Raw genomic sequence first — 14,319 nt, forward strand, 5'->3', positions numbered from 1 at the left:
TCATGGAGTACTGGAGAAAAGATATACTGGCTTTGGAGGCAGTGCAGAGGAGGTTCACCAGGCTGATTCTGGAGATGAAGGGGTTAGCCTATGAGGAGAAATTGAGTCATTTGGAACTATACTTATTGGAATTCAAAAGAATGAGTAGGGATCGTGTAGAAACATATAAAATTATGAAGGGGTAGGTAAGATAGAGGCAGGAAGGTTATTTCCACTGGTAAGTGAGACTAGAACTGGGGAACTTAGTAAGTGAGAGTAGTCTGATTGTGTGGGACATGTAGGTGAGTATGAACTAGGGAACATAACCTCAAGATTTGGGAGAATAAATTTAGGACAGAGATGAGGAGAGAATGCTTTTCAAGAGAGTCGTGAATCTTTGGAATTCTCTGCCCAGGGAAGCAGTAGAGATTACCTAATTAACTATATTTAAGACACAGTTAGATAGATCTTTGCATAGCAGGAGAATTAAAAGTTATAGGGAAAAGCCAGGTAGGTGAAGCTGAGTCCATGGCCAGATCAACAAAGGTCCTGTAGAGTGGCAGAGCAGATTCAACAGGCTAGATGGCCGACACCTGTTCCTATTTCTTATGTTTCTTACCTGTCAGAAAACAATCAGGGGCTTGGTTTTCTCATCTGAAAGATGGAACCAGCAACAGTCCAGGACCTCTTCATTATATCATTGACTTTTCAGACTAGATTACAATGTTCATGCTTTCTGACTCGGAAATGACAGTGTTCGCTAAGGAGACATGGTGGGCACAGTTTTCCCTTTACATTTCTCAAATATATTCAAGCACTCAGAATTTCAAGAGTATGGCTTAACACTGCTCTAAGTGTGGGATCAAGACCTGATACTGTTTCAATACGATAATGATCTATAGGGATAAGACCTGATACTGTTTCGATGGGTAATTGTAATTACCTGAAAATATAATTACTTTATTATCATGAGTACACACAATATGCTATGCGTGTAGAGCATGCACGTCAACGTGATTGCAAACCAATATACATGTAAACACAATGCATAGAATGGTGTGTGTGTGTGTGAGAGAGAGATGCATTTATAGCTTTATATAAACCTGTCTTGCCATGCTGAATCTGCCCTACCTAACCATGCCGAGGCATGCCTGGACAAGATAGAAAACTTTTCCGCTTACATTGTGGGTAACATTTTAATTGACTTGAATTATGAATTGAAATAACAAATACAGGTGACTTTTTAAAAAATGGTGTATGATAAGGAATTTTCATAGTGATTGTCATAATCAGGAGCCCAAAATCCATAAGAGAGCACCCAAAAGTATTCAGGAAGCATAATTTTTGTTTTCCAGTGTTATTCATGGTTGGTGGTGTGAATGGTCTTGTATTACTGGAAGTTACATGGAATATTTTGTATTCATTTCCAGGTGCCGGGGGTATAGTAGCCTACACAATTTTGACTGGGTCAGAAGGGAAGTTTTCCATTGATGAGAGTACAGGCCTTATTACAACAGTAGATTACTTGGACTATGAAACCAGCACAAGTTATCTGATGAATGTCTCTGCTATGGACCAAACTCCACCCTACAACAAGGGATATTGCACTGTCTACGTCACCCTGTTAAATGAATTGGATGAACCTGTGCAGTTTACAAATGCAACGTATGAAGCTACAATTACAGAGAACATCGCGACTGGCACTGAGGTGGTTCAGATTCAGGCCCGTTCTGCTGACAACATGAACCTGATCACTTACAGATTTGACCCCGACACATCTGCTCAGACCTTGTCCCTGTTCCAAATAAACAGAGTCACCGTGAGTATGTGTGTTGATCCTGTGCTAATTCATAATGTGTCAAGTTAAAATTATTCACTGTACTATCTCAAGTGCAAGCCTTTTTTTTTGCTGTAAGACCATAGGAGCAGAATTAGGCCATTTGGCTCATTGAATCTGTTTCATCGTTCAATCATGGCTGATTTATTTTCCCTTTTAACCCCATTCTCCTACCTTCTCCCTGTGACATTTAACCCCCTTACTAATCAAGAACCATGGTTTAATGGCTCATCTAAGAGATGCTCCCAGTGATAATGGAGCATTCCTAGAGTATAAGAAATAAGAGTAGAATTAGAACACTCGGCCTATCAAGTCTGCACTGCCATTAGATTTATGGCTGATTTATTATCCCTCTTAACCGCATTCTCCAGATTTCACCCTATAACCTTTGATGCCCTTGCTAGTCAAGAATCTATCAACCTCCGCTTTCAATATTCATTGCTTCCACAGCCGTTTGTGGCAATGAATTCCACAGTATGTAGTTTAAGGGTTTGTGATCAATTTTTCCGCAGCCAGTGAAAGGGAAGTAATTGTTCTAGATTTTGCCAAAGCAATATCAATAAAATTACCTGTGGTTGCCTTGCCTAATGTCATGGAAAAATACTGCATGAAATTGGTCCTTCGGCCTAGTGAGTGCTTGCTGACTATCAAGCACCCATTTGCACTAACCCGCTTTTTTTCTTGACTTCATATTAATGTGAACTTGCCCCAGATTCTGCCTCTCACCTTATACACCAGGGCAATTTACAGTGGCCAGTTGATCCACTAACCTGCATATCTCTGGGATGTGGGAGTGAACAACAATACCTGGAAAGATCTGCGTTCATCCCAGAGTCAACACTGTTTTGTGGAAATTAGGGGGACTCCTGGAACTTGAGACCCAACTTGGATTGGTGCAAGTTGAAAGACCAGCTTGTCCCTTCCTAGCCTGCCATCCTTACTTCAGGTACACCACCAGAATTTGCCGATTGGAGCTGTCGCCTCAGAGGTCTCGGCATTAATACACTAGAATGGTCTCTGGTGTGGTATTTGCTGTCAATCCACAGGGAAAATGGCAGCACCTTTGGAATTTCCTTCATGCGTAATACAGAAATCCTGATTGGCAATTCAGTGCACCAGTAAATGGTATGCTGTTTGCAGCCTCTACAGCAGTCAAGAGAAATTCAGTGAACTTATATCAAATTCAGGTAGTTTTTGAGCTAATTCCACTGCAAAGCATCCTGAAAATGCCTACTTTTGTTATCAGATGTAAGTGAGTTTTAGTAATATATTCATAATACCTGCTTCAAAAACACTGCTGTCCAATAAAAGTTATTTTTTATGAAGTAAATTGTAATTTACTTATAGGGGTATTTCAACATAGGATTTCGGCTTTAAAATTAAATTTATTGTCAATTTCAAATTGTAAATTATTGTAAAACGTTTAAAAGCTAATTCAGGATTTTTTTTTGTGCTGTGATTTGTTGTCTGTGAATTGTTCAACATGATTGGTGGCATGGCCAGTTTGATGTTGCCACCATTGGTGGGCACTGCTCTCTCTGCCCCCACCCTTCAAATTAATGTCGGTATTGGGGGGTGGGGGGAGAGTTCTTGCCAAATAGAACTTCTGAATTGTTCATTTTCCCATACTGGACCTGAAGCGAAATGCAAATAAAAGGTGATGATGCAAACTGTCAGCAGGTTGGGCAGCATCTGTGGAAAGAGAAACAGCTACAGTAATACAGACCCTTTGAACTGAAGGAGGGGAAGGAAAATTAATTGGTTTAAAGTTGGTTTTAAAGAGGATGTGACTTGGACTTTGTTTCTGCTGGAGCAAGTTAACGTCACAGGCCTCTTTTATGGAATGGTCATAGAGTCATGCAGCATTCAGCCTGACTGGCCCATGTCCACTGGGTTGACCTGCAAGCTAGTCCCATCTGTCTGTGTTTAGCACATGGCCCTCTGAACCTCCACCATGGCTTTTCAATGTTGCCAGTACACCCACTTCTTTGAGACCTCTGTTGGTCAAGGTCAGCCGTGGATGTTGTGTCCTAGTTATCTACATGATATGCAAGCCAGGTCAGTAGGATATGAAGAGCAAGCTGTTACCGGTGCAGCAGGATCATCCTCTCCGTACAGCTGATGAATCAAAGGAACAGCAGAGACCAATACAGTTTGGTACCCCAACTCAACTTTTTCTCTGGTTAGCAGAATTCCAGAGTTCCAAATTCATTTGAAATCCTGGGACAAGATACAGAAGTTTGAAATCTCAGATGTCCAGATTTCAGAACAGCTTCTCCCTCGCTGCTATCAGACTTCTAAACCAATTATCTCTTTCATTTTCCCTTCCTGGTAGTGCTGTCACATTCTCGGACTCTTAATTCTACCTTACTGACACTTTAGCACATCTTTTTGTACTAGTACAGATTACACGAAACTGTGTACGCCATTTGGTTATTTTGTGCTCATCATTGTATTTGTTGTTGCATTTATTATTATTATAATGTATGCTATTAGTCATAGTCATACTTCATTGATCCTGAGGGAAATTGATTTTCGTTACAGTTGCCCCAACCAAGAATAGAGTATAAATATAACAATATAAAAGCATAAATAATTAAATAGTAAAAGTATGCCAGGAAATAAGTCCAGGACCAGCCTATTGGCTCAGGGTGTCTGACCCTCCAAGGGAGGAGTTGTAAAGTTTGATGGCCACAGGCAGGAATGGCTTCCTATGACGCTCAGTGTTGCGGGCTTCCTGTGAATGAAGAATTTCACTGGGCCCTCGTGTATGTGACAATAAACTGGATCTCAACTAACATTTGGAATAAGATAAAATAGGTGACATCCCCAGCAAATGTCCATCTCCCAGGACCTGCCCTCTTCTCATTGCTACCATAAAGAAGGAGGTACAGGAGCCTGAAGATACCCACTGAATGTTTCAGGAACTTCCTCCCATCCATCATCAGATTTCTGACTGGACAATGAATTGTGATAAGCACAAAACAGACCGGGCACCATGACCTGGAGAGTATGAACTGGAACTTCCCCTCATAATCCCACTAAAGCATTTTAACACAAGAACAATAAACGGTGCTAGTCATTAGAAATGCAGTGGCAGGCTGTCAACCATGGCTCCCCACCCCCAGAGCTATATTTATCTATCTGCGCGCACACACACACACACACACACACACACACACACACACACACACACACACACACACACACACAATTTACCCCCTTGGAAGTTTTCATATTTTCTTGTTTCACAACATCGAATCACAGTAGCTTTTTAGTCACTGAGGAGAGCTAAGGTACCGGTGACCACTGTTTCCATCCAGGGGGTCAGTGTGGACATGGTGGAGGATTACAAATACCTGGGGATACGAATTGACAATTAACTGGACTGGTCAAAGAACACTGAGGCTGTCTACAAGAAGGGTCAGAGCCGTCTCTATTTCCTGAGGAGACTGAGGTCCTTTAACATCTGCCGGACGATGCTGAGGATGTTCTACAAGTCTGTGGTGGCCAGTGCGATCATGTTTGCTGTTGTGTGCTGCGGCAGCAGGCTGAGGGTAGCAGACACCAACAGAATCAACAAACTCATTCGTAAGGCCAGTGATGTTGTGGGGATGGAACTGGACTCTCTGATGGTGGTGTCTGAAAAGAGGATGCTGTCTAAGTTGCATGCCATCTTGGTCAATGTCTCCCATCCACTACATAATGTACTGGTTGGGCACAGGAGTACATTCAGCCAGAGACTCATTCCACCGAGATGCAGCACAGAGCGTCATAGGAAGTCATTCCTGCCTGTGGCCGTCAAACTTTACAACTCCTCCCTTGGAGGGTCAGACGCCCTGAGCCAATAGGCTGGTCCTGGACTTATTTCATAATTTACTGGCATGATTTACGTATTACTATTTAACTATTTATGGTTCTAATACTATTTATTATCTGCGGTGCAACTGTAATGAAAACCAATTTCCCCCTGGGATCAATAAAGTATGACTATGACTATAAAAAGACTCTTAGGTCGAAGTGAAAACAGATCTCTACAAAGTGATCTAAATTAATTACCAATATCAAACACAAAATAATTAATGACACAAGTATTTCCCCCTCCCCCTTTAATACAGACATTCCACCTCTCCCAGAAGTTTTGGGAGTCTCCCGCATATTGATAACGGCTCCCTGACGCCCGGAAATTATATACAATATCCCGGAAATCAATTTTTTTGAGAGCGAGAGCAAGCATCCTGATTGGTCTCTCTTTGTGCTAAGTAGACCTATCAGTTTTCTCTGTGGGCGGGCTTTACAGTCGACCTCAAAAATAATGACAGTGCTGCTCACTGCACTGTTTGCAACAGTGACTTTTCTATTGCCCATGGTGGGTTAAAATGTAAAAGACATGTTGAGGTGAGTTTAACAGGTCATTAGCATAGCTAATGTTATTTAAACTAGCTGGCTAGCTGCTAAAGAGTTACTCTATTGATGTCCTACGTGATGAGGCCAAACTCCCTGTAGGCTTGCTTAAAGTTGTAATAGAATAAACATAGTATAATATAAGTACATATTTTAATGTCACATTTTCTGCATATACCCAACTTGCTTTACAGATTAGACAAAATCACTAAAGAAAGTATTACATACACCCTTAGAGGTCGACCGGGGGTGGCGGGGGATATGGGGTTGCGGGGGGCAGGGGTGCTACCTCCCTGAAATGGTGGTGCTACCTCCCTGAAATGAGTTTTTGCAGGGTGGGATTTCTGTTAATATGACACACAAATCATCACTAGTGCAGCCAATTGGTTTCAGAAGTCACATAATTAGCTAAATGGAGATCTGTATTTCGAGACCTGTGTGCAGTCAAGGTGTTTCAATTGACTGTAGTAAAAATAATCCTGTATTTGGAAGGTATAACTTGTGAGTCAGCATCCTGGCAAAAACTACACCATGAAGAAAAAAGAACACTCCAAGCAACTCCGGGAAAAGGTTATTGAAAAGTACATGTCAGGATACAAGAAGATTTCCAAGTCTTTGAATAGTCCTTGGATTGCAGTTAAGCCAATCATCAAGAAATGGAAAGAATATGACACAGCTGTAAATCTCTTTCGAGCAGGCCATCCTCTAAAACTGAGTGGCCGTGGAAGAAGGGGATTAGTGAGACAAGAGACCTATGACAACTCTAGAGGAGTTACAAGCTTCAGTGGTTGAGATGGGAGAGGTGGCACATACAACAGTTGCTTTACCAGTCACAGCTTAATGGGAGAGTGGCAAAAAGAAAGCCACTGTTGAAAAAAACTCACATGAAATCTCAGCTAGAGTTTGCCAGAAGGCACGTGGGGGAATGAAGTCAGCTGGACCCAAACTTGGGCTTTTTGGCCATCAGGCTAAACACTATGTTTCGCATAAGCCAGACGCTGCACATCATCAGGAACACACTATCCCTACCATTAAATATGGTGGTGGCTGCATCATGCTCTGGGGATGTTTCACTGTAGCAGGCCCTAGAAGGCTTGTGAAGGTAGAGGGTAAAAAGAATGCAGCAAAATATAGGGAAATCCTGGAGGAAAACTCGATGCAGTTTGCAAGAGGACTATGACTTGGGAGAAGATTTGTTTTCCAGCAAGACAAAGATCCCAAGCATAAAGCCAGTGACACAAGTTACACCCTGGGAAAGGTTTCACTGCTAATGGTCTTTCTGTAAAAGCACTGCTAATGTAATGGTTTTTCTGTAGTAACAGTGTTTGGGTTATGACTAGAGATAACGGGGGCTTTGCGTCATCCAGTGAAAGGAGTGTTTTTTTCTTGTTGTGTGCCTGAGACCCAGGTGATCTGGGTCTTATGTTCAGTGGGAGATGAAGAGAGAAGATGCCAGGAAGGAGAAATCCTAGACACCAGAAAGGAGTGGACTTGGAGTGGGGCCGGGAGATGACAAAGCACAGGGAAATCGCTGGAAGACCAACGGAAGGGAAACCGTGAGCTCCAACTTGTGCACATTGGACTGTTTCATTATAATGGACCCTTTTCCTTTTGTTTTACTTTACTAATCCTTCAGTCAAATTGAGAATTATAAAGCTAAATTGTTTAATTGTATATGGTGTACTGTCTGTTATTTCGTCGTACTGTACTTATTTGCAACAGGGTAACAGATCACGCAGCATCCACACAAATAGGAGGTTTTGCACCTCGGATTTCACACGCTTAGTGGGACCAGAGACTGTCTTCCCTGGACTAACGCCGCCGGCCGAACCTGAGGGTTACACATAGGAATGGCTTAAAAAGGACAAATTTAATGTCCTGCAGTGGCCAGGTCAAAGTCCAGACGTCAATCCAGTTAGAATTTGTGGCTGGGCTTGAAAAGGGCTGTTTGCTCACAATCCCCATGCAATCTTGAGCAGTTTTGTGAAGAACAATGGGGAAAAATTGCAGTGTCCAGATGTGCAAAGCTGATACAGACCTATCCACACAGACTCAATGCTGTAATTGCTGCCAAAGGTGGTTCTACTAAATACTGACTTGAAGGGGGTGAATACTTAAGCAATCAATTATTTTGTGTTTTATATTTATAATTTAGATCACTTTGTAGAGATCTGTTTTCACCTTGACACGAAAGAGTCTTTTTCTGGAACTATGATGTTGAGGCCATTATAGAGACTTGGGTGGCCCAGGGGCAGGAATGGCTGCTGAGTGTGCCAGGCTTTAGATGTTTCAAAAAGGACAGGGAGTGAGGCAAAAGAGGTGGGGGTGTAGCATTGTTAATCAGAGATAGTGTCACAGCTGCAAAAAAGGAGGAAGTCATGAAGGGATTATCCACTGAGTCAGTGTGGTTGGAAGTCAGAAACAGGAAGGGGGCAGCAACTCTACTGTGTGTTTTTTTATAGACTGCCCCCCCCCCGCCCCCAATAGTAACAGGGACATCGAGGAGCAGGTAGTGAGGCAGATTCTGGAACAGTGCAATAATAATAGGGCTGTTGTGATGGGAGACTTTAACTTTTCTAATACTGACTGGCATCTCCTTAGAGCAAGGGGTTTGGATGAGGAGGTGTTTGTTAGATGTGTTCCTGAAGGTTTCCTGCTCTGTTTAATCTGGTATTGGGAAATGAACCAGGTCAGGTGTCAGATCTCTTGGTGGAAGAGCATTTTGGAGGTAGTATCTCCTTTACCATAGTGCTGGAGAGGGATAGGAGCAGACAATTTGGGAAAACATTTAATTGGGGTAGGAAGAAATATGATGTAATTAGGCAGGAACTTGGGAGCAGATGTTCTCAGGGAATTGCATGGCAGAAATGTGGCAAATGTTCAGGGAATATTTGCATGGCATTCTACATAGGTATATTCCATTGAGACAGGGAAAGGATGGTGGGGTAAAAGAACAATGGTGTCCAAAGGATGTGGAAAATCTAGTTTAGAAGAAAATAAAAGCTTACGAAAGGTTTAAGAAACTGGGTACTGATAGAGTTCTAGAAAATTACAAGGTGACCAGAAAGGAGTATAAGGTTGAAATTAGGAGAGCTAGAAGAGGCCATGAGAAGGCCTTGGCGAGCAGAATTAAGCAAAACCCAAAGGCATCCCACAGGTATGTGAAAAGCAAGAGGATGAGCCGTGTGAGAATAGGACCAATCAGGTGCAATACTGGAAAAGTGTACTGGAGTCGGAGGAGGTAGCGGAGGTACTTACTGAATACTTGACTTCAGTATTCACCAAAGAAAAGAACCTTGGCAGTTATGAGGATGACTTACAGCGGACTGAAACACTTGAGCATTTAGAAATTAAGAAAGAGGATGTGCTGAATCTTTTGAAAAGCATTAAATTAGATAAATCACCAGGACTGAACAAGATATACCCCAGGCTACTGTAGGAAGCAAGGGAGGAGATTGCTGAGCCTCTGGCAATGATCTTTACATCATCAGTAGGGATGGGAGAAGTACTGGGGGATGGGAGAAGTACTGGGGGATGGGAGAAGTACTAGAGGATTGGAGGGTTGCAAATGTTGTTCTCTTGTTTAAGAAAGGAGGTAGAGATAACCCAGGAAATTGTAGACCAGTGAGCCTTACTTCAGTGTTGGGCAAGTTGTTGGAGAAGATCTTAGATTTATGAGCATTTAGAGAGGCATAATTTGATTATGGATAGTCAGCATGGCTTTGTCAGGGGCAGGTTATGCCTTACGAGCCTAATTGAATTCTTTGACCATATAAGAAAACACATTGATGAAGGTAGAGCAGTGGATGTTGTGTTAATGGATTTCAGTAAGGCATATGATAAGGTTTCCCATGCAAGGCTCATTCAGAAACTAAGGAGGCAGGGGATCCAAGGAGACCTTGCTTTGTTGATCCAGAATTGGCTTGCCCACAGAAGGCAAAGGGTGGTTGTAGATGGGTCATATTCTGCATGGAGGTTGGTGACCAGAGGTGTTCCACATGGATCTGTTCCAGGACCCCTCCTCTTTGTGATTTTTATGAATGACCTGGATAAAGAAGTAGAAAGGTGGGTTAGTAAGTTTGCTGATGACACAAGGTTGGGGGTGTTGTGGATAGTCTGGAGGGTTGTCAGAGGTTGCAGCAGGACATCGATAGGATGCAGAACTGGACTGAGAAGTGGCAGATGGAGTTCAAACCCGAGAAGTGCGAAGTAGTTCATTTTGGTAGGTCAAATTTGAAGACAGAATTTTATATTAGTGTTTAGACTCTTGGCAGTGTGGAGGATCAGAGAGATCCATCAGACACTCAAAGCTGTTGTGCAGATTGACAGCATTGTTAAGAAGGCATATGGTGTGTTGGCCTTCATCAACCGTGGGATTGAGTTCAAGAGCCGTGAGGTAATGTTACACCTATATAAGTCCTTGGTCAGACCCCACTTGGACTACCGTGTTCAGTTCTGGTTACCTCACTAGAGGAAGCATGTGGATACTATAGAAAGAGTGCAGAGGAGATTTACAAGGTTGTTGCCTGGATTGGAGAGCATGCCTTATGAGAATACGTTGAATGAACTTGGCCTTTCCTCCTTGAAGTGACAGAGGATGAGAGGTGACCTGATAGAGGTGTATAAGATGATGAGAGGCATCAATCATGTGGAAAACCAAAGGCTTTTTCCCGGGGCTGAAATGGCTAAAATGAAGGGGCATAAATTTAAGGTGCTTGGAAGTAGGTACAGAGGGGATGTCAGGGGTAAGTTTTTCACACACAGAGTAATGGATGCATGAAATGCAGTGTTGGTGGTGGAGGTGGACACAATAGGGTCTTTTAAGAGACCCTTAGATAGGTACACAGAGCTTAGTAAAATAGAGGGCTATGCGGTAGGGAAATTCTAGGCAGCTTGTAGAGTAGGTTACATGGTCGGCACAACATTGTGGGCCAAAGGCCCTGTAATGTGCTGGAGATTTCTATGTTCTATGCTCTCTGTTCTATGTTGATCTGTGTCAAAAAAGCCAAATTAAATCCACTGTGATTCAATGTTGTAAAACAATAAAACATGAAACTTCCAAGAGGGCTGAATACTTTTATAGCCACTGTGTATACAGATATACAGTGTATATACACACTCACATACATTGCTTATTGTAATTTATAGTTTTTATTGTTATGTATTGCATTGCACTGCTGCTGCAAAACAACACATTTTATGATACAGTATATGCCAGTGATATTAAACCTGATTCAGATTCTTTTTGTAGCCAGACCATAAGTTCAGTAAACAATCACTGCATAGTGAATGAAGGGACCATTTTCAGACTCAAGGCCATATGATGCATCCAGCTTTTTAAATCCAAGCCCATCCCCACAATTTGAATTACTTACCTAATTCCCTTCAGGGCATTACTTCCATCACCTACCTCCTCATCAGAGAGCGTGTTATTGACCCCAACAATTTGCTGTGTTGGTTGAAAAATCAAAGAAAACTGTTGATGCTGAAAATCAGAAATAGAAGCTGTAAATACTGCATTCACTCAGTAGATCAGGCAGCAAAAAGAGAAACAGAACTGATGTTGCAGGTCCAATGAAGGGTCCCAGACCGAAAACATTCTCTTTTCTCTTCCAGCAGATGCTGAATGACCTGCTGACTATTTCCAACATTTTCTGTTTTTATTATTCTTATTTTTTAATCTTCCTCTCCTTTGGGCCAAGGACTAGAGTTCCGAGGCCCAGAGCTGTCCTATAATGGGATTGGAGGCCTGTGTCCGCATGCGAGAGGGTGGGTGAGAGCATAGCAAAGGGGCTTAATTTGTAGTTTTCTTCTGCTAAATATTGTGGGCATGCTATGTTAGTGTCAGAATGTGTGGCGACTCTTGCGGGCTACTCCCAGCACATCCTTAGGTTGTAATGGTGGTTCATGCAATCAACACATTATACTATATGTTTCGATGTACATGTGATAAATAAATAAATCTATATCTTTCTACCTCATTTGCCACTTATCATTTTGGGCCCTGTATCTTAAGAAAGACATGCTGGCCTTGAAGAGGGTTCAGAGGAAGTTCGTAAGAATGATCCCAGGAATGAAAGATTTAATGTATGGGAAGCCTTTGATGTCTCTGGGCCTGTATTCGATGGAGTTCTGAAGTGGGTGGGAGGGAGCAGCATCTCATTGAAACCAACTGAGTGCTGAAAGGCCTAAATAGAATAGATATGGAGAGGATGTTTCCATTAGTGGGAGAGTCTAGGATCCAAAGGCATAGCCTCAGAATAGAGGAATTTAGAACAAGGACAGAATACTACTTCAGTACAGAAACAAACCCTTTGGCCCATCTAATCTGTGTTGAACCATTAACCTGCCCCTGGACCACAGCCCTCCATAACCCTCCCATCCATGTATCTATCCAAATTTCTCTTAAATGTTGAAAATATTGAGGTGGCATCCGCCACTTGTACTGGTAGCGTGCTCCACACTCTCACCACCCTCTGAGTGAAGAAGTTCCCTCTCATGTTCCCCTTAAACATTTCACCTTTCAACCTTAACCCATGACCTCCAGTTCTAGTCTCACCCAACTTCAGTGGAAAAAGCCTGCTGCATTTACCCTTTCTATACCCCTCAGCATTTTGTATTCTGTCAAACCTCCCCTCAATCTCCCACATTCCAGGGAATAAGTCCTACCTATTCAATCTTTCCTTCTAACTCAGGTCCTCAGCAACATTCTTCTAAATTTCCCCTGCAGTCTTTCAAACTTATTTACATCTTTCTTGTAGGTTGGTGACTAAAACTGCACACAATATTCCAAATGAGGTCCTACCAATGTCTTTTTCAATTTCAACACAACATCCCAACTCTATTACTCAATACTTCAAATTAAGAAGGTCACTATGCCAAAAGCTTTCTTAACAATCCTATTTACCTGTGAGAAACACACATAAAAATTGCTGGTGAACGCAGCAGGCCAGGAAGCATCTATGGGAAGAAGCAACACACATCAAAGTTGCTGGTGAACGCAGCAGGCCAGGCAGCATCTGTAGGAAGAGGTGCTGTCGACTACAGATGCTGCCTGGCCTGCTGCGTTCACCAGCAACTTTGATGTGTGTTGCTTGAATTTCCAGCATCTGCAGAATTCCTGTTCTATGGGAAGAAGTACAGTTGACGTTTTGGGCCGAGACCCTTTGTCAGGACTAACTGAAAGAAGAGATAGTAAGAGATTTGAAAGTGGGGGGGGGGGATCCAAAATGATAGGAGAAGACAGGAGGGGAAAGGGATGGGGCTAAGAGCTGTAAAGTTAATTGGCAAAAAGGATATGATAGGATCATGGGACGGATGGGAGGCCTAGGTAGAAAGAAAGGGGGAGGGGGGAAGCCCAGAGGATGGGCAAGGAGTATGGTGAGAAGGACAGAGGGAGTAAAAGGAGAGAGAAAAAAATATGTAAAAATAAAAGATAAATAACGGATGGGGTATGAAGGGGGAGGTGGGGCATTAACGAAAGTTAGAGAAGTCAATGTTCATACCATCAGGTTGGAGGCTACCCAGATGGAATATAAGGTGTTGTTCCTCCAACCTGAGTATGTCTTCATCTTGACAGTAGAGGAGGCCGTGGATAGACATATCAGAGTGGGAATGGGACGTGGAATGCAAATGTGTGGCCACTGGGAGAAAGAGAAAGCAGTATATTGGAAATGTTTTGTATCTGGGTTGCAGACTGCTGTTCTTGTTAAATCACGATCTTATTGTTGCCTTCACATTACAGGGAGTAATAACAGTCAGAGGGCATGTGGATCGGGAGAAAGGTGATTATTATCTTATTACTGTCATAGCGGATGATGGTGGACCCAGAAAAGACTCCACTGTGGTGAGCTTGTGTTTTTTTAATCAAACAATTTAATATATTTAGAGTTTGTTGTAAATAAAGGTAAACATTTTATTCATCAAATTAATGATGTCGGCAATGGCTGTCGTCTGTCTTCTGACCATGGGAACAGAACATGACACTGCTATTGGGAGGAGAAACAAATGATGAGGCACAAGAGCCTAGAAATTTGTGCTACCTTCAGGCATAAAACAGATCTGCTGTCTTAATTACTTAATTGAGTCAATCATCTAAC

General features: G+C 42.4%; 1 protein-coding gene across 12 annotated transcripts in view; it reads left to right on the forward strand.

Annotated features, from left to right (window-relative positions):
* The window catches only part of cdh23 (cadherin-related 23), a 1,156,658-nt gene that overhangs the window by 826,749 nt on the left and 315,590 nt on the right, over positions 1-14,319 (forward strand). For 11 of the 12 annotated variants that reach the window (XM_072282605.1, XM_072282606.1, XM_072282607.1 and 8 more), the window contains exons 31-32: positions 1,410-1,798; positions 13,965-14,066. In XM_072282605.1, coding sequence (XP_072138706.1) covers positions 1,410-1,798; positions 13,965-14,066 — 491 coding nt within the window. Of the gene's footprint in view, positions 1-1,409; positions 1,799-13,964; positions 14,067-14,319 lie in introns of those variants that run through there. The other variant, XM_072282616.1, reaches the window with a different exon arrangement.

Source organism: Mobula birostris, chromosome 18 (genome assembly GCF_030028105.1).
Source record: "Mobula birostris isolate sMobBir1 chromosome 18, sMobBir1.hap1, whole genome shotgun sequence".
NCBI classification, from domain to species: Eukaryota; Metazoa; Chordata; class Chondrichthyes; order Myliobatiformes; family Myliobatidae; genus Mobula; species Mobula birostris.